Source organism: Pyxicephalus adspersus, chromosome 1 (genome assembly GCF_032062135.1).
Source record: "Pyxicephalus adspersus chromosome 1, UCB_Pads_2.0, whole genome shotgun sequence".
Taxonomy (NCBI): domain Eukaryota; kingdom Metazoa; phylum Chordata; class Amphibia; order Anura; family Pyxicephalidae; genus Pyxicephalus; species Pyxicephalus adspersus.
Window position 1 is genome coordinate 10,334,624 of NC_092858.1, and position 20,001 is coordinate 10,354,624.

Here is a 20,001-nt window from a genome sequence, read left to right on the forward strand (position 1 = left end):
AGTCAGCAAAGTTTTGGGAGGATCCCATGCAGAGAATAGAAGAGAGCAAAATACAGCAAACAGAAGTGCAGCCCCCATCAGAACTCACACACCAGCTGAGTGTCAATATCCATAGGATTGTATACAGCTGCAGGACAACATCCACATCTCAAGTCTGCTTATAACTGGGGGCACCAGGAGCTGTGGACCAGGACCACCGACAGGACTTTATATACTGCAGCTGGTAAGGATGTATCTTTATTCTATAATTATCCAGATTATTACATCTCTGGGAGGTATTTATCACAGGTTGTGGCTCTTCCCACTAAGTCTCATGTGTGTTGCAATTTTTTTAATGTATTTTTTGCAATATGGAGAATAAAGCAAGTTGTTGTGGAATGGGAGACATCTGAAACCCATGGTAGACCTAAGTGTGGTAAGTAATTTAGTTCACTTCAAAACCTTCCATACAGCAGGTTGGCAGCCCAATTTCTGCATCTTGTGTTCACCCGCTTGTTCATTGTAATCACATACTGTAGCCCAGGGGTGCCCACACTTTTTTGGCTTGCGAACTACTTTTAAAATGACCAAGTCAAAATGATCCACCAACAATAAAAATGCTAAATATATATTTATTTATATATATACCGAGTATACTTTGTATTTAATATATTTTGTATATATTTATTTATATATATACTGAGTATACTTTATATTTAAAAAATATATATAATTTACCTTGCATAACAGCATGAACATGGCACAATACAATTCTATACATTTTTGGACATTACCTTACTCCGATGACGTCTTAAAGTGAATAGAATCAGCCAAAGTTGCTTAGTCCGGACAGTAGTTACTGGTAGCTAGCCTCAAACAGACTTCCAAATGATCATCAGTCATGGTGGAACGGTATTTGGATTAATAACTCCTGTACGCGGTAGAGTTTATTTTGAAAAGCAGGGCTCTGTGATCTACTTGCGTGGCCTTTGCGATCTACCGGTAGATCGCCATCAACCTGTTGGGCAGCCCTGCTGTAGCTCATGTCCTGGCTGATCTTTCATCATATAAATCTTGCTGCAAATCTCTTCTTTCAGATTCCAGGGCCAAAAATAGGTTAGATGACAATACAATTTAATTTTTCTGTAGCACCTCTCACAGTTTTGCTTTTTAAAGGTTCCAAGTAAATAACATAGAACTGGACTGTACATAGTTATACCAGTATTTGAAAATATATTTATTAATTGAGTATGGAACTGCTCTAAATGGAATTTTAAGCATTTGTGAATCAAGTATGCACAGGGCACATTCTGCACCCACCACCCCCATGTTTATCCATGTGAAGTGTTGCCAGAACTTAATGTTGTTCACACTGGCGATGAGGTTGTGGTGCGGTTACCGCTTTGTCCATGCCACACTGCTGCCTTGGCAGAGATGCTACAAGTAGTTGCTTCCAGCAGCAGCTCCATAGAGAATGAATAGGGGCAGCAGTGAATGGTGCAGTACCGCTCACAGCTGCGAAATGTGCAGATGTCGGTTCATTAAGAACCATTGCTGTGGTGCAAGTGACCAAGTGGTGGCAAGGTGCCAGAGCAAGCCTGAATTTAGTTTCCATGTGTGTGAAACAACCACTGACAGCTGCTTTAATGATCCATGTGCCAGTTTACTACACTGACCATTGACACAAACAATGGAACTATTTTGTTACATTGTAAATAGTTGTAGCCTTTGGATCAGATGATTGGCTCTTCCTGGGATGTGCCCTGCTGTGCAGAAACTTAAAAAAAGAATACAAAAGTAATAAAAATATTTTTATTTAATGCCTAGTTACCCAGAATTAGCACCCATTAACAGCTTATAAAGCACAATAACAACTAGTAAGGGGTTTGAGGGTTAGACCCTCTTTTTTTATTTCTCTGTGCCTTCGCTGGGGAAATTCACCTCTTCTAATTATCAAGGTGACCATTGTGTCAGAGACGTCACCTGACAGGAAATCCAAAATGATCAGCTGTCACTGAAACAGGAACAGAATTTTTTATTTGATATTTCACAACTTTTTGGACATAAAATAAAATTTTTATTGGGTTTTTTGACAATAGAACTAATATTACAAACTGAAAATGAGAAATACAGTGAAACAAAATAAACCAAAACAACAGAAAGGGTTCACTATCCACAACTCAATACGCAATTGTAGACGCTGACATAACATAACACATAAAAACTAGACTGTAGATCTCTTTTTATTTATTATTATATTTAATAGCAATAAAACATCTGTTACAACTTCTAACCCTTCTCTACTATGTGGACAACCAAAATAAGTAATGTGGCTGAAGTTCTACTTTCATTATTATTAATCATTAGATATGTCACTAGCTGTCCCTCAAAGGAGCTCACAATCTAATGTCCCTACTATGGTCATATGTCTTTATTACAGTCCAAGGTCAAATATATATTCTTTTCTACAAATTCAGTTTTAGGCAACTCAAAAGTTGGGGTCATCTGAAGAAACTCCAATTGTTTGTGATTTACTGCATGAATTGCACAGTTGTGGGCAGTTAGTTGCAGAATTTGCAGATGACTGTCCTTGCATGTTATTGTCATTAATAATAATAATATTATTATTATTAATAATATTAATGAACAGGATTTATATAGCGCCAACATATTACTCAGCGCTGTATATTAAATAGAGGTTGCAAATGACAGACGAATACAGACAGTGATACAGAAGGAGAAGACCCTGCCCGAAGAGCTTACAATCTAGTAGGTGGGTCATGCAAGCATTAGGCGTTGGTCCTATACGGAGAAAGACTAGGGTTCATTGGGGTAGCTTTGAAGAATGAAGACAAGAAGGGTCACTCCACCCTATGATGCAGCATTAAGTGAGTCAATCAAGTGGTCGATCACAATGCTGGATCATATGCAAATTTTGCATTCCCTAAACCTCACCCCAAGGCTAAAATGATTTTTAATTTGCTCCCAGGAGAAATAAAAAATTAAAATTGTTAACTCTCCACAACAGTACCAGTTCTCTGCCACGAGATGTGAAAAGTCTTCTGGATGACGACATTCGTGGAAGACTGAGGGTGCAGGACATCATGGCATCACAGCACCCTGTACCCGCAGTGTATTCATGCAAAGTGGTAATATTATCAGCACTGCTTTTGCTTCATTAAAAACACCCACCATTGGAGAAAACCATAGTTATGCCACATGTCTGGCTAGAAGAAATCTGAAAAGGGTAAATATATATATACAAAAATAATTCGACAATTACATGCCGACGGAATGATCGAGGGGGGAGACCTGGTTGGTGGTGGGGGCAGCCCAGAGTTGGACTTAATTAAAAAGTAATCCTGAACTTTCCTCCACTGGATTGGGGCATCACAAGGGCAATGAAGTTGAATGAAACCAGCCTCCTTCAAAGCAGACCCAATACTTTGCTTAATATATTCAATGTATGGGTTTGCTTATACTTGATGTATACCTGATATTACTTATAATTTTCTTTTATTAAAATAAGAAACTTTTGGCTATGTTCACTCTTCACCTCTACAGCTCCTAAACAATAAACAAAACAACCATAAAAAATAAATATTTATTTTATATACATATAATAAAAAAACATAACAACAAAAACAAAATAAAGAAAGAAAGAATAAATAACAAACAGAAAACAGAATTTTCTCTGTATCACCGGAGCACTGTCAGCTCTGTATGGGATCCTCTCTGGGCGCGTCTAGAACATCTCTGATGTTACACAATACGACAACAAGATATATTCAAGGAAGGAGACAGGAAACAGGTTTTTATCTACTTCTGCATGTAAAGAGATCCAAAACCGTGAAGAAATCATTAATGTATCCGGAGAAGGCTGCTGAATCCCTAAATAATAAATGTCAATCAAAAAATCCTCCCAAATTTTTTTCTGTTTTTCAGCATTTTACTATTTATATTTTGTACTTATATTTTCTTCAAAAAAGTTTACTTTCCCTCTTTGGATTTTTGTTTCATTATTAGCCTCGTAATTGCCATAGCTGAAACATACAGGGTTGGTGGTTAGGTGGACAGGCCAATTCCAATTTCATACTAGTAAAATATACGGAAAAGTGGGGTTCTACCAGACCCCTCAGGGTTTTTCCATCAGTTTTCAGTAATCCAATGTACTTTCACCGCGTTTACAATAACCCAAGATCGCTTCTTCAGGAAGAGTATAAACTGTGTCTGCTAGAGATGATTATTATGATTACTTTCTCTAGCAGGCAGTTTATACTTTTCCTGAAGAAGCGACCATGGGTTACCTAAAACTTAGCAAAAACTTATCTGAATGTGGAGTTTTCTACTGCCATTCTATTTATTTTACGCTCATCTGACATTGGATCTTTATGTTGGATCTCTTAGTAGAGGATCTTCATTACCTTCAGTTAGGGATAGGTATAATAACTATCATGTCACAGTCAGTATATTTTGTCTATTGTTCTAAGTTATTATTATTATACGGTATTTATATATCGCCATCATATTACACAGTGCTGTACAAAGTCCATAGTCATGTCTCTGGCTGTCCCTCAAAGGAGCTCACAATCTAATGTCCCTACCATAGTCATAGGTCAATATTACAGTCTAAGGTTAAGTTTGGGGGAAAGCCAATTAACCTAATTGCATGTTTTTGGATTGTGGGAGGAAACCAGAGTACCCAGAGGAAACGCAAATACGGGAAGAACGTGCAAACTCCATGCAGATATGTCCTGGCCAAGATTTGAACCAGGGACCTAGCGCTGCAAAGGCCAGAGTGCTAAACACTAAGCCACCGTGCTGCCCAAATTGAGGTTTACTATCTATTTTGTCTCAAACATTACCATTTTTAGAATCATAAGTCCACTTTTCTCATGGAGTCATGATGAGTGGATTCAGCTCTGCAGAAGAAAGGTTGCCTTTTCCTAAGGCCAACACACTATTACAAGGCCCAGCCAGAAGAAGGTCCAGGTCATGACATCCAGGTAACTGACACCTGAAGAAGGACCTATTCCCTCTCCAGATATTAAACTAGCAGTTTTTGGACCTGACACTGGATTACTCTTACACATCATCTAGCCAATGTGCATTCCTGATCAATATTAGATTGATATGTCAATCAAATTTTGATTGGATGTTTCCTAGATTATTACCCTAAATTTTTACTGATTCTTCTATCTAATCCAGACATTCCCAACCAGGAGATTAGGGGTTCCTCAAACGGTGTTTGATTGACCTCCTATTTAATGACGCCTGCATGGTTCTGGTGCCAACACTGCTTGGTAGAAACAGCTTCATGACTCTAATAAAGTTTTAGGTGTCTATAAAGGGGTTATTCCAGCCACCGCTGTAGGGAACATTATCCGCTGACTAGCAAAAAATTATTTCAAGGGTTCCTCAAGGGTAAAAAGGCTGATGAAACCTGTTTTAATGTATTAGTAATATTGACTATTATATGGCCAACTGGAACCCGGCCATTAGCTTAATTATGTAATCAGTATAGCTATCATTGTAATAAAAGAATCGTCCATCCTTGAAAAGGGTTGACGGGTCCAAAGACAAAAGTCCACTAAAATGTTACCAAATAAAATGTTTGTTTTATCGATAATGTTACATGATTCTTCGAACATAAATGCCAGTAAACTTTGTAAAATTACAAAATAGAAATGTCCTAAATGCTGCAAAATATTGCAAAACAACCTGGTGGGTCTATATATATTTTTTATCTTTGTTTGAAAATTCACTTGAGAAGAAACTGCGTAATGTAAAGTATGTAAGGAATGTAAAGTATGGTAAATTAAAGTATGTACAGGTCAATTTTTATTTTTTAGATGAAGTATGGAAGGGTTAGATTCATATCAGATACATTTTGTCGTGTCCCACTAAGGTGATTTCCCTTCACATGGGAGTATGTTCCCTCATTTCTTGTTCTGATGACAATTTAAAAGTTTAGGATTAACCTTCATTTTTTGTTTTGGCAATGATGGCCACCACAACAAATACAGCAGCAAATTTTCCCAACAGGAACACAGCAATAAAAAATTGTAAAAGAGTCGGCCTTCCCTAGTCTGTCCAAAAATGCTCCTTTGGGTTTTGTATTGAGTATACCCTAAAAGACTAAAAATATTTTTTCCTTTTTCAGGGCCCTGAAATGACAATGACAGCCAAGACTTGCCAGCAGAATTACTATTAATTATTATTATTATTATTAATAATTAATCTTATTATTATATATTATTAATTATAAGCAGTATTTACATAGCGCCAACATAGTATGCAGTGCTGTTCATTAAATAGGGGTTGACAGACAGATACAACAATGAAACAGGATCTTGCTCAGAAGAGCTTACAATCTAAGAGTTCAGAAAGGTTTAATGTTTAAAAGTAATATTTAGAGATAACATCCAAGAAAAGTAATATTTTGCTATTTACTATTTATTTTTAATTATCTAAATTTGGTATTAAAATATTAAAGATTATTTTAACCCCATGTTAGCCCTTAGTTAACACAGAGCTTATCCTCTTCTAGTCCCTTTACTCCTAGCTAAGATTTTTTTATTTCTATTTTACAATTTAAGTTTTTTTTTGTTTTGTTCTTTATTACTTTGTCCGTTAATGTTTTTTATGTCACATATAAAAACAACAAGCAAATTGAAAAAAAAATTGAAAAGGTGAAACTTTTTTTATTATAAGTAACTTTGCATCACAAAAATGTACTGTATATATACCAATGATGGGTCAGAAAACAGATCTTCTCTTACTCGCCAGCTGACTTCAGAGGAATTGTTCAAAGGCAGAAAATATTAAAATAACTTGGAAATTCTATGACATGAAAAAGCATGTATTTATAAAATCAGAATAATATATATTAAGATAGATAGATAGATAGATAGATAGATAGATAGATAGATAGATAGATAGATAGATAGATAGATAGATAGATAGATAGAAGATAGATAGATAGATAGATAGATAGATAGATAATACATTAAATCTGAGTCAGAACCTTTAGAAATTCCCTTGATCAGTTCCCTGAAATAGAGTTCTGTGGCTGTGGCTCCTGTGTGTGGGTTTTGCACTCAGACACAAATGATCCGCTGAATAGTTGGCAGAAGCCGGGGACAAACCCAATGACATCATTGGTCTGACACATCCAGAAAAGAAGAGAAAAACAAATGTGTTTGTCTATTGTACAGCCAGAACAATTCAGATTAACACTTCAGGGGAAGCCAGACTCTGTATAAAAGAAAAGATAATCAGTCAGAAAACTTTAGAGAGTTTTACAGTTATGCTGGCTACGTTTTTTTGTTTTGCAGAAGAAACATTGGCCCTTCTACTATAAATTACCTACCTGTTCACCATTTTATAATTTTTAATATATAGTACTGGTTTAAAGTAGGTCAAATGCCGGTCAAAAGCAGGTCAAATTCACTTCTTAGTAAATGCTGAATAATATCAGAATCATGTCAAACTGATTCCACATGCTCAGAGCTGATCGACACAGATACTGATGCCTAATGATGCAGGTCACCATTCTGTGACCTCCTTAAAGCAGAAGTAAATTGAGAAAAAAAAACTCACCTTTGCAGATCCCTCTATCTGCAAATGTTTCCTGGATCGGGTCCCACATCATCCTGGTATCTCCCCTTGTGCCCTTCTATCACAGAGGAAGTGCTGGGCGCCCCCATGTCCTTTCTCCTTCTTCCATCTTCTTCCCACATCACCGATCTTGCACTGCGCAGTCACGAGTTTAGGTGACGGAGATGGGAAAAAAAAGATGTGCGCATGATCAGCATTTTTTACCCCATTGATGATAAAGAAGCCAGAAGGAGCACCCAGAAGCCTCCTGGGATGTGTTACATATAGCTCTGCGCTCCCATTCTGTTTTTAACAATTTTTAAACCCCTTCCCCCCAAAAGAGGTGGTTGTCCACCCTTTTATGTAAAGTAAAAATGATAGTTTAGGTCCGCTTTAAGCAACGCCCATTGGTAGCTGCATCTCCTGCAACCCCCTTTTATCACACCATGGGCTCAATGCCTACATTATCCTAATAAAAAGTCAGTCCTGGGTGTAATATAAAGATATGATTGTATACACACTGCGTGTGTTATCAGTAAAGAATGTCTCAGTTTATACATGGACGAGTCGGAGGCTGTGAAGGAATGACGGGGTCTAAGCACACACTCTATGAAGAATGTTTGTAGAGATATTAAATTCACTTGTTATCTCTTACTATCAGACTGTCTTCCATTCTAAATTTTTCAGCAATTTTTCTGACTTCAGAAATTCCTGACTTTTCTAGAAAATTGACACCAAACTTATCCTCATTTCCCATAGACCATCACCCAATACAGATGATTTTTCTTAGCCTAAGCTTAACCTCAGCCATTTTTTTCTTAGTTGGAAAAGAGTTATTATTTATTTTAGGATTCTTTTTCGGCTTAGGACCCTTACTAAGTCAACTTTTGACTTCCTGTTCCTGTAACACGAGGACAAAAAATAGGTGGTGTGGATCTCACAAAAGTTTTAGAAGTTGTAACCCTTCTCCTCTACTCTCAGGCCAGGATTTCCCATAAGGCCACCCAGGCCATGGGCTTAGCAGCTCGACCACTAGGGGGGCGGCATTACAACATCTCTATGTAAAACTGGAACCTGCTGCTGACGGCTGACAAACTCTACAATACCAGGATGCAAATAGTGAAAGTGATTATACCCATGTTGTATACAATGCAGATATATGACCAGGGTGACATTTGTAATGAAAGCCTCACTCTCCTCTCTCTATTTTATTCTCCTTCTCTCTCCTCTCCCCCTCACTTTCTATCTTTTTTGCCCCTATCTCTCTTTTCCTTTGCTCCGTCCTCTCTCTCCCCTTCTTTCCCTCCCTGTCCCTTCACAATGTCTCCCTAATTTATCTCTCCCCCATTTTCTATATACTTCTCTCTATCCTTTTTTCCCCCCTTTTCCTCCCTCTCCCTCTTTTTCTGTCTCCATTTCCCTCCTTCTCCTCCTTCTCTTTCCTCTTTCTTTTTCCTTCCCACTCTTCCCTCTTTCTCCCCTTGTTCTCTCCCCTCACCCTCTCTTCCCTGTCCCCCCTTCCCACTATCTCCGCTCCCTCTCTCTCCCCTGTCCCTCTCTCTTGTCTATCCAGCAATAAGGCCATGTTCACACTGGCTGTAGTTTTAGTAGAAATGTATACAACCTTTATCATGTGTATCCCCAAGTGTTTGCATGGTGTTTTTTGCCATACAAACCCATGAGCCTCGGGCGCCATCCAGGCTGTGGTGCATTTCTGCAGGCCACGGCAAAGCCAGGTATCTGGGAATTCTGTTCTGCCCTTGTTTGAATATATGGTGGAGTATTGGTAAGCACCGCTCACTTCATCCACCCACTAGATCCTTTTGCATCAATTGGTACTTCTTGCAGGATCCTCGGTCAGAAGATGTAGAACTATCTACAAAGAAGCCCCAAAGCAATGGGGGAAGATCAAAGATAGGGGGCATGATAAGTCATTATCAGTTCCAATAAAGCCCTAGAGCGGGGGTGTCAAACTCAAACTACAAAATAAAAATTGTAGACAATGTCGCGGGCCAAACTTGCAACTGAAATAACACCACTACTACAATTCCCTGCGTCTAAAAAACAGTTCAGTGCAGGGCTTAATGTTATGAGTGGCTGGAACTCCCTATTCACTGAAATAGTACAGCTGCTACAATTCCCTGTGTCCATAGGGCAGTCCAATGCGGGGCCACACATAGGCAGAGAGACCTATACCTATACTGGTCTATAGACGCGAGTGATGCGGGGAATTGTAGTACCGGTGCTATTTCGATGCAGTGGCTGGCCCGCCACTGCATTGCCAAATATAAACTGCAATTCATATTTAGGATTCCTTTGGGGGCCAAAAAAAAGGACGTTGCCGGCAAGATTTGGCACGCGGGCCAGAGTTTGACACCCCTGCCCTAGAGTGTTTATTCATAAATTCTTACTTTAAAGGATTTGCAATTTTTTATATTAAGAAAAGATATAAAGAAAATCAATAAAATTTAAACTCTCCTTTAAAACTTGAGGTCTTCAGTGACCCAGCATGCCTTATCCTAAGTACTCTAATCAACCGTGCTTATGGTGACTTGTTGACTGATGTACCATGGATGGGAAAATGGACTATTGTGTTGGTGCTCCAGCATGCTTATAGGACAGCTTAACATGGTTAAACAGCAACACTTGGTAAATAGAAAGTAAAAATGTCACCTTCTTTAGTTGTTCAGAAAACAAATCAACTGGGCTTGGGTATGGTTGTATATTCTTTGTAAGATAAATGATGGATTTTTTTGTATGCAAATAGAATCAGCAGCACTCTGGAAGTAGTAGAGGCAGTCAGCCAATCAGGGCCTGTTGCATTCGCATGTGGAACATTCTGAGCTTGATGACTCACAAGCATGTTGCAGCTCAAATAACCAATCAGCAGGCTGTGAACCGGGAGATGACACTATTGCACTCATCCCTGGCTGTGCTGTCTGGCTGAGGTCAATAAGCCATACAAGCAGATGGATGGAATAACAAATCCTTTGACATATAATAAAGTTCTCATATTTGTATTTAGCTGTTTGCATATAGAACGATTGTACAGAGCTCTAATATTGGCTTGCTGTGGAGTAGAATGTCAGGTCTCCATAAAAGGTAACACAGACCATACGGGTTCCATTCCCGCGCCCTAACTGTTGTTTGGTTTATAAGAGAAAATATGAAGTCATGCAGAAAAACTCTGCCAGGGAATGCACAGAGAGAGGAAAGCAGCTCAATCTATCTGTCACAGCTGATAAACAATTCCATCTCTTCCCTTTCTTGCCCTCTTGGAACCTTGCCTGCAGTATAAACCTTTAAATGCCCACCACCTAAAATGAAGTCCTGTTCTGGAGAAATCAGCAATGTTGTTCATGCAACTTCAGATGGCCATATGTCAAAGGTGGAGTTAACCGGCCCCAGTTGCTCAACCACCAGACACTCAGGAGCGCTCACTAGTGGTTTTGACAAGCATCTGCATGCATGTGATGCACAAGGTTTGACATTTCTCTTGTACTTGCTCTAATGCAAGAATAACTATTCTCTTGCTATTGTACTGCAAACTGCTGGGAAACTTTTCAATTACTTGTAAAAGCATTAAAAACTGGTCCTAATCAAGCAGTTTAAAATAACACCCCTGGCGTTCTAGTTCTGTCCGTATTTTAACGCAAAAAGCATTACTTCTTTTTGCATTGAAATTTATTTTACATTGTAGGCCTATAATGCTTAGGCATAACTCAACCAAAATATGTCCAATATTTAATAAATTTATTATTAAACTTAAAAAAAAAATCTGGTCAAACAAGGGTGCATAAAAATTTTAAAACCTGTAATATAACTATACAGTAGCATGTATAAAATTTATAATATCATTTTATATATTCAATAAAAATTACTTTGTGTTGGGTTCAATACAGTAATTTTATACTGAATCCAAAACAAAATTATTCGAATTTCCCACCGCCCCTCCCGCCCGCAACAACGTCCCTGGGAAACCCTGGAGAATGTCTCTGATAACAATAATTAATCATAAAAGCATAATTTATTGTACATTTAAAACAAGAAAAAATTAGATAGACAAAAGATCAAAGTATACAATTTTTGTTTTTAACTTGTGAAATAAACATTGTATAAGGTTTGATATGGATGTGGCGCTGATGGGTTGTCTCTAACACTAACAAAATAGAAAAGTTTTGAGATTTTTGAAGACCCAACGTTTCTGTCAGGCAGATTTAAACAAGATATGTGGTTTCGAGCAAATCAGCTATCTGCAATCACAAATCTACGTGCCAAAAACAATTTGATTATCACCTATTGATTCGCCTGTGGTTCATTTTTTTGAATTTACCTATAAGACAACATATACCAAATTTGCCCAATAAAGCCCTCTTTTTTAAACAACTTGTTCCCAATATACAGCAATATGGTGCAAGGTAAAGTCATTATTAGGGGTTTACATACTTTGGGGTTTATTTATAAAGCAGAGAGTCTGGCATTCACCAAAACATTCCCTTGTTAGTGAATCAATCTTTGCCATTGAGACACATGGGCCTGGAAGATTCCCCACCAGAGAATGTTTCGGTGAATATCAGATTCCCTGTTTTATAAATAGACCCCTTTATGTATCGTTTTACGATGACCCGTCACAATATGTATATATCAAAAGCAGGTGCACATCTACAATAAATTTTTCTGAAACATATGTAATATATATAAAGAGTGTTTTTCACTTTATTATTAGACTGATGGCTTCTTATCCTTATTTTCTTATAGAAACTCAGAAGCCATCATGAAAGCCCAACAGCCAGAAAGGACAACCCTATTCAAGATGGAGTCCAATGGCTCTCTTTATCGTATTCCCTCTCTCATCTACATCAAAGAAGAAAACATGTTTCTGGCATTTGCGGAGAAACGCAAGGGTGAAAATGATGTCTTGGCCGAATTCTTGGTGATGAGAAGAGGAATTTACAAAACGGGATATGTGACGGTAGGTCCGCAGTGCTTGTGTCTTAGGATTTTGGGTAAAGTGTGTGGGCATCGCTCCCCAAAGGTTCAGACCTTGGGAAGCTGATTTTCTGTAATGTTGGACAACAAAGCAGCCATTACACACATGCAGGCTCCATGCAGCAGCCTCCCCGTCCAATCCCAGCCTGTGCATCTGCTGGAAAACAATCAATCAACTAACCTTCCTTCATCCCTCTATTCTTGCCATACAAACAGTCACACAGGGTACAAATAATTATAATGAAAAATTAATTGGTTAGACTTACTTGCTGGATTAAGGATTTAGTGTAGTGGTTATATATCAAACTAAAAAAGTGAGTATTTAGAAGGAATAGGAAGATTTTTTTTTAATTGAAAGGGATGGTAGTTCCTTCATACCAAAGGCTCTTGGTTTATACTCAGGTCACACCAGTAGATAACGCTGTGTCCTCATGTAAAATGTGTAACAAACTCTTGCTATCTGAGTCATTATTAGAGTTTGTTACACACTTTACATGAAGAAACAACACCATTTATTGGTGGCTAACAGTAATGCACAAAAGATCATTTAAATGCAAGTGACCCATAACAATCAATCCAAATTTAAAATACTTTAACCCGTTAAAAGGGAGAGAAAAGATATACTGACTGACCCCTTTTAAATTTCATTTTTTTCCACTTTTAAGTAAATATTTTTAAAATAACACACCTTGGATCTATTTATTTACAATATCTTTTGTCATATCTGTGGATTAATGTTTTTAATGAAATAAAATACGCTAAATTTTGTGCTCTAGGTTTATACTAGAAACTAAAAATGTTCCTGTATTTTCTGGTAAAAATAAGTACCTTGGTTTATATTCGAGTAAATACAGTGTACATCAAATCTGAAATGTAGATATAACGCTAGCGGGTGTGGACCCACTGTGCCAGTGACTGGGTATGCTCCAGAGGGGCGTAACTAAGCCGCTACCAGGTCTTCACTAGAGCCTCTGATGGTGAGGATAGGCTTGGGCCGCAGGGTAGCTGCCAGGTGCCACTCCAGAGCACTCCCCGGGTCAGTGGCAGCTAACCACAGGAGTCAGGGTACTCGGTGCAAGCACCGAGGGGCATGCGTGGCCAAGAAGGTATAGGAGAGGTAGTAATAAACAAAGTCCGTGAACAAGATCCGAGGTCAAAGTCAGGCGGCAATCAGGCAGAAGTCCATACACAAAATCCAAGGTCAGGGTCAGGCAGCAAACAGGCAAAGTCCAAGGGTTGATAAGCAAGATCCGGTACACAGAAAGGCAGACAGAAGAAGCACCTTTGCACTTGGCGTTAGACAAGCAAACACCATGAGATTGCTCAGGCAGCTTCTTCTAGTGGGAAATTCCTTTAAATACCAGCAGAGCTCCAGCCATTTGCTGTAGAAACCGAGGGTGTGAATGTGTTGTTAACCTGGAATGGATCTGGTCCAGGATTCAAAATATTTACTAGCAAATAGAAAATGATTTTTAAAAATCCATTCCATGTTTTCTGGATCACCCAGTTCACTTCTGAAAGTGTATTCTCTCCAGCCTTGGAGAGCTTTCATAAATCAGGGCCTATGTGTCCTTAAATTTACTTTTCCTGCCTCCCCACCCCCTATTAGCAGGTACTTAGTTAGCATATGGCATCTTGTATACATAAGACATAATATTTTGGCCTACTACACCTATCATCATGGGCCTTTTTTTAATAATTATAATGACATTATTTTATTTTTATTTTTCTTGCTCCTAGTGGGAAGGCATTCAAACGCTACAAGATCTTTGCCAGAAGGACCACCGAATGATGAACCCTTGCCCTGTCTACAATGAGACCAGCAAAGTTTTGTTCCTATTTTTCAACTCCATACCCAAAAACAAGACAGAAATAGACATGAGAAAATCTGGAAATTCCTGCAAGTTCGGCTACTCCACCAGCAAGGACTGCGGTAAAACATGGAGCTCGGTTACCGATATAACAGAGGTGGTGAATGGCATTGACAACATGGCCACCTGCTTTTTGTCCCCTGGCCATGGCATCCAGACATATTCTGGAACATTATTGGTCCCTGCTTACGTCTATGTTGCAAAATGCTGGTGCATTCAGTACTGTTGTACAAAACCCCACTCATTTTACCTCTATAGTAAGGATGGGGGGAACAGGTGGAATGCATCAGAAAGGATTGACAGTTTTGAGTGTGGGGAGTGTCAGATGGTGGAACTAGTCTGTGAAGATAATCAGAAGATGCTGTATTGCAATGCAAGAACCCCATCCAAATACAGAGTGGAGGCATTGATACCAAACGCAGGCGGTGAATTCAAAATGGCTGACAAAAGTCGGAAGCTGAAGGACACCAGTGATGGAGGATGTTGTGGGAGCACTGTCAGCTTCCCAGGGATTGGCCAACCTGGTGAGGCAGGTAGTTCCTGGCTTCTATATTCTCACCCTGCTAAGAAAGAGCGCAAAGAGCTTGGCATCTTCTTAAATAAATCTCCTCTGACATCGGAATCTTGGTCCAAGCCATGGGTGATTCACAATGGTCCAGCAGCTTATTCTGATCTAGCTAAATGCCATGAGGACAACACCTTTGCCATCTTGTTTGAGAGCGGAATTAATAATGCTTACGAGGAGATCAATTTTTCTCTTTTCACTTTGGAGGATGTTTTGGAGAACATCAATAAGAAAAAAAGCTTTTTCGCACGGTTTAAGAAATAACTGGAATTGCCTTAAACCATATTTCTTGTTCATTTTGAAAACAGAACATTATGGACTGATGTCTTATCAAAAGATTTTTAAAGTAATCCTCTACATGTATTACGATGTGATGGTCTACAAATGACATGACACTGACTATCGAGTCCGTGGTTTCAACAAAATCCGAGGTTTCCCATAGTAAATGGCCAATTTAGCCAATTATGTAATTGTTTTGGGACTTCTATTCTTGCATTATATTATAGCACAGCTGAAGTTCCATCTATGAGGGGGGCATCTGGGTAACTACATAAATCCATCATTTTATGTAACTTGTGATTTTATTTTTGGCATGCTTAACTATGGGGAATATTACTACACACTTACAAGCAAATAGAGATATCATAAATATGTATTTTGTTATGGGTCACATGATCTTGAATCTGTCAACTAGTCCTAAATAGGATTCTTATTCCATGATGAAGAAGGATTATTCAGTACCAATAGCAGTATCAGTGCCAAGGTAATCAAAGATTACCTACCCACTCTATTTGAGTTGAATGGGTAAAAGCCATCCATCCCTTTAATAAGGAGCCTATAGTCAATTGGCCCAACAGGATTTATCCAGTCGTTATAGGCTCGTTAAAGGGCATTTGGTAAAATGGCAGGATGGACCTTCAGAATGTAGCCCCAAGATGTACATGGAATCATACTCCATGTCTGAATGCTCAAGAAATAGCACAGCCAACTTCCTGCACCGGTCTTTTTCATCCTTTTCGGACCTACGGACCACTCAACGCACGGACTTAGGATCGCGCATGCGCGGGAAGCTGTGTGTTACTGAGCCTGCAATCTGTATGGGAGACATGGTCTGCGGCTCTGGCCGGTGTGCCCCCCAGTGGGGTCCTTTTCCTGACCCCACTGGGAGGCGCATCGGCCAGAGTCGCAGAGCACCAAAATTGTCTTGTGGACCTCCAATGGTCCGAGCCCCACCGGTAGGCGACTGCTGATCTATAACTTGCCGAGGACATTAGCTGGAACCTTGTTTTTGGATGATGCTCCTTTGCTAACCGAAATAATTAAGATTTGATTATTTTATTAACTGGCAATAAAGCCAATATCCCATGCACCAGACAGCACCACCATACGTACCAAACACGATATGTATTGCATTTAGTATATGTTTATTAGATTTTTGGACTTTAAAGTTCTATCAAACATCAGGGTATCTCCATTGTAGAATTTTCATTGTTTTCCTCAGCAGTGAATGAAATCTATTCAAATCGTAAGCTGAACAATATTTTATGCTAATGTGTTTTATATTACAATATTTTTTTTAATTTGTTAATCAATTATATGTGACTACATGATAATTATTTCCATAGCAATGCTGGCAGTATATTCATAAAGTAGAATTTAATACTAATAAAAAACATCTTGTTTTCAAAAGAAGAAATCTTGGAATGACTAAACACAACCAATAACACTATCATCTTTTCCTTTACATTGCAGTAAATGTAATGCCAATGAATAAAATGTATTATAAGCTTTGTTAATTCTATTTTAAACTCATGCATTAAAATAGTGCCTGGTGATAATCCTGTCCTTGTTCAGGTTTTTGTTATAGGGTGACAACACTCTGTTCCTGTAGTCACTCTTTAACAAATGCATCTGATGGAGACTATAGGTTGTCGCTTTGCATGCACATTACTTAGGAAAAGTCCATTAGTCTCACCATCGGGAATCCATCATGATGAATAAAAAGTTTAAATTAACAAAAAATTATGGCACATGTTTATGACTGTATCGCAACCTGGTGTCATTGGCACATTTCAGGCAGTAGGCCAAAAAGACAGAGACAATAGTGAATTTCCCTAACTCATACTCACATAATTCCTTACCTTCAGTAATGTCTGCTCATTGCATAGAAAAGGACAGTGAGCCAGGGATATCTTCTTCTACATTGGTAACTGTCTACATCTTGGCTGACCCTTCTATCCTGGATAACCTCCTTCATTCTTGTTGACCTCCTCTATTTTGGCTATGACCCCTTCATCCTGGCTATGACTCCTCTATTCTTGCCGACTTCCTCTATCCTGACTATGACCCCTCCACTCTTGGCTGTAACCCCTTCATCTAATTCAGCAATTTTACCTGTGAGGAACCCTTAAGTATTTATCAGGTGTTGAGGAACCCCTGCTATAAACAATGGAAAAATGGAAAAAAGTTTTTTGCATTGGTCCCCAGTGGGAAGAATGTCTATCATACTTTGGGGGTCAAAATGTAGCCTGTTGTTAATAATATTACACTGTTTTTATTTAGTGCTGACATATTACACAGCGCTGTACAAAGTCCATAGTCATATCATTAACTGTCCCACAAAGGGGCTCACAGTCTAATGTCCCTGCCATAGTCATATGTCATTACCACAATCTAAGGTCAATTTTGGGGGGAAGCCAACAGGTCCTTGGTTTTATGTAGCAGACGCTTGCAAGTGGTGTTGGCCCATGAGTTATACAGGTACCATCTAATGTCAATAAGCCACAGCTCAAGGAACCCCCGGCAAATTCTGGAGGAACCCTAGAGTTCAATGGAACACTGGTTGAGAATCTCTGGTCTAAGTTGACCTCCTTCTTCCTGCTCCTCTATACTGCTACCTCGGCTTCTCTCCCACTCTGTCAGCCTTCCTCTATCCTGGCTGACCTATCCATTCTGGCTGACCTCCTGCATCCCAGCTATGACCCCTTAATCCTGGCTGTGACTTCTTCACCCTCTCTGAGGGATGAGCTGCAGTCCATGGCCCTCTCTTGTAGTATGTCTGCAGTTTTTAATCGTATTTGGTAGTGTTTCTGCAGTCTCTAATTATCTTTACAAGCTCACGACAACCGCTAAAGGTATACAAGGACTGTTATAATAACTGCCAGAAAATAAATTTTTTGGTGAGGAGGAAGGGGGAACTGGACACAAAAAACAAACATCTTCAACTCCCATGAACTCTTAAGTACAAAAATAAAGATATATGACCTCTAAAGCATTTATACTGTTCCTGCTTTTGTTTCTGTGGAAAAAAACATAAATAAAATGTATAGTTATATATTTAAAGGAAAACAGATTCTTCCTTTTTTATGACACAGCATTGGAGTAGATACGAGGTAGACATATTTCTTCACATCCATGTTTACTTTTGGCACGTGAACTGCGGAAACCTTGGTTGACCCAAGTCCAGTTGATTTACTTTTCAGTCAAAAGAACTGGTTTAATCATATTACAACCTAAATGAAAACACTTTTTGTATAATCCAGATTAAAATCATGTATTGTATGTGTTTCAGACTTCATAGTTTAGGTGGACTACACACTAGGGAAAAAACTGTTTTCTGGGCTTTACCACTTTAGTAGAGGTGCACTTTATTATGACTATATGAACATATTGTTTATTTATTACAAATTATATTTATTACATGTCAAGAGTCATTACAGTTTTGTGATTTCGACACCAGGTGCCACAGAATTGCTTCTCAACTTTATCCATATAGCTGAGACCCGTCACTGCTGCCCTCTCTCCTTGGACAGGGTGGCTGGTCATGTATCCGCCTACCCAATGGTTTTCTGAAATCGGCCTATAGCAGGGGTGCCCAACTGGTGGATCGCGATCTACTGGTAGATCGCAAAGGCAAAGCGAGTAGATGGCAGAGCCCTGCCTTTTAAAATAAACTGTACCGCACACAGAAGTTAACAAGTTTTTATTCTTGGTAGATCATTTTGACTTGGTCATTTTAAAAGTAGCTTGCAAGCTATATAAAAGTGTGGGCACCCCTGGCCCATAGGGAGTGGACCTGCTTAGCACTTCTTACAACTCAATGGAAATAAAGGTTATTTGTGATGGTGCCCCATAAATTAGGGGGGCAGAATGTAGCCTTTATCAACAAATAAAAGGGTCTTTGGAATTTTTGCTGCTGGTGCTGGCAAGTGGTGTTTACCCATGAACTATGCAGCCACCATCTTATGGAAGGTTAAAAAGCCACAGATCAAGGAACCCCGGCCAACATCTGGAGGAACCCTAGGGTTCCACGGAACACTGGTTGAGAATCTCTGCTCTAGGTTGACCGCCTCTAACTTGCTTCTCTATACTGCTATCCTTGTTTCTTCCCCATGATGTCAGGAACCCAAGGGTTCCACTGAACACTGGTGCAAGGGTTTATGTAGTAGAGATTATGTCACCGCATTTACAAAGACATTTGGGACATATATGTATTTATGTCCTTTTTGACCACTATGGGACAATTTCAAATGATGTGCCAGATGTGCCTATTCCTAAGTCATAGCATTTTTCATAATTAAAAGTTTTCCACTTCATTCCTTTTTTGATGACAAGTAAAATTTTGGATCCTGCACATTGGTCACTAGAACAAATGAAGGTGAATCTCCAAATGGGTTCCAAATGCTAACTACTATCAAAAAAACAAATGCTACAGACTTTAATTAGCCAGTGTTTTACTTTAAACCCACTGCATTGCTGAAATCCAGTACACATACAGGACATGTTCAAGGATCTCTGCTACAGGAAGGAAACATAACGTGGCCTGAAAACACTATGTATATATGTAGGAAATATTTGCTTTATTTTCCTTAGTGCCTGGGAGTCTTGTAGTGGAGACGCAACATTCGGAATTGGGACATGTCATGAAAAGGTCACATATAACTGAGCACAATCTGATGAAATTGCACAAAATACATCCCTGAGAATATCCTGGGATGA

General features: G+C 38.9%; 1 protein-coding gene across 1 annotated transcript; it reads left to right on the plus strand.

Annotated features, from left to right (window-relative positions):
• The first annotated feature begins 62 nt into the window (after window positions 1-62).
• LOC140324334 (sialidase-3-like) lies at window positions 63-18,351 on the plus strand. The gene is made up of 3 exons (XM_072402146.1): window positions 63-223; window positions 12,337-12,550; window positions 14,308-18,351. Exons 2-3 carry the CDS (start codon window positions 12,353-12,355, stop codon window positions 15,265-15,267), a joined length of 1,158 nt encoding a protein of 385 aa, XP_072258247.1. The 5' UTR covers window positions 63-223; window positions 12,337-12,352; the 3' UTR covers window positions 15,268-18,351.
• The last annotated feature ends 1,650 nt before the right edge of the window (window positions 18,352-20,001 follow it).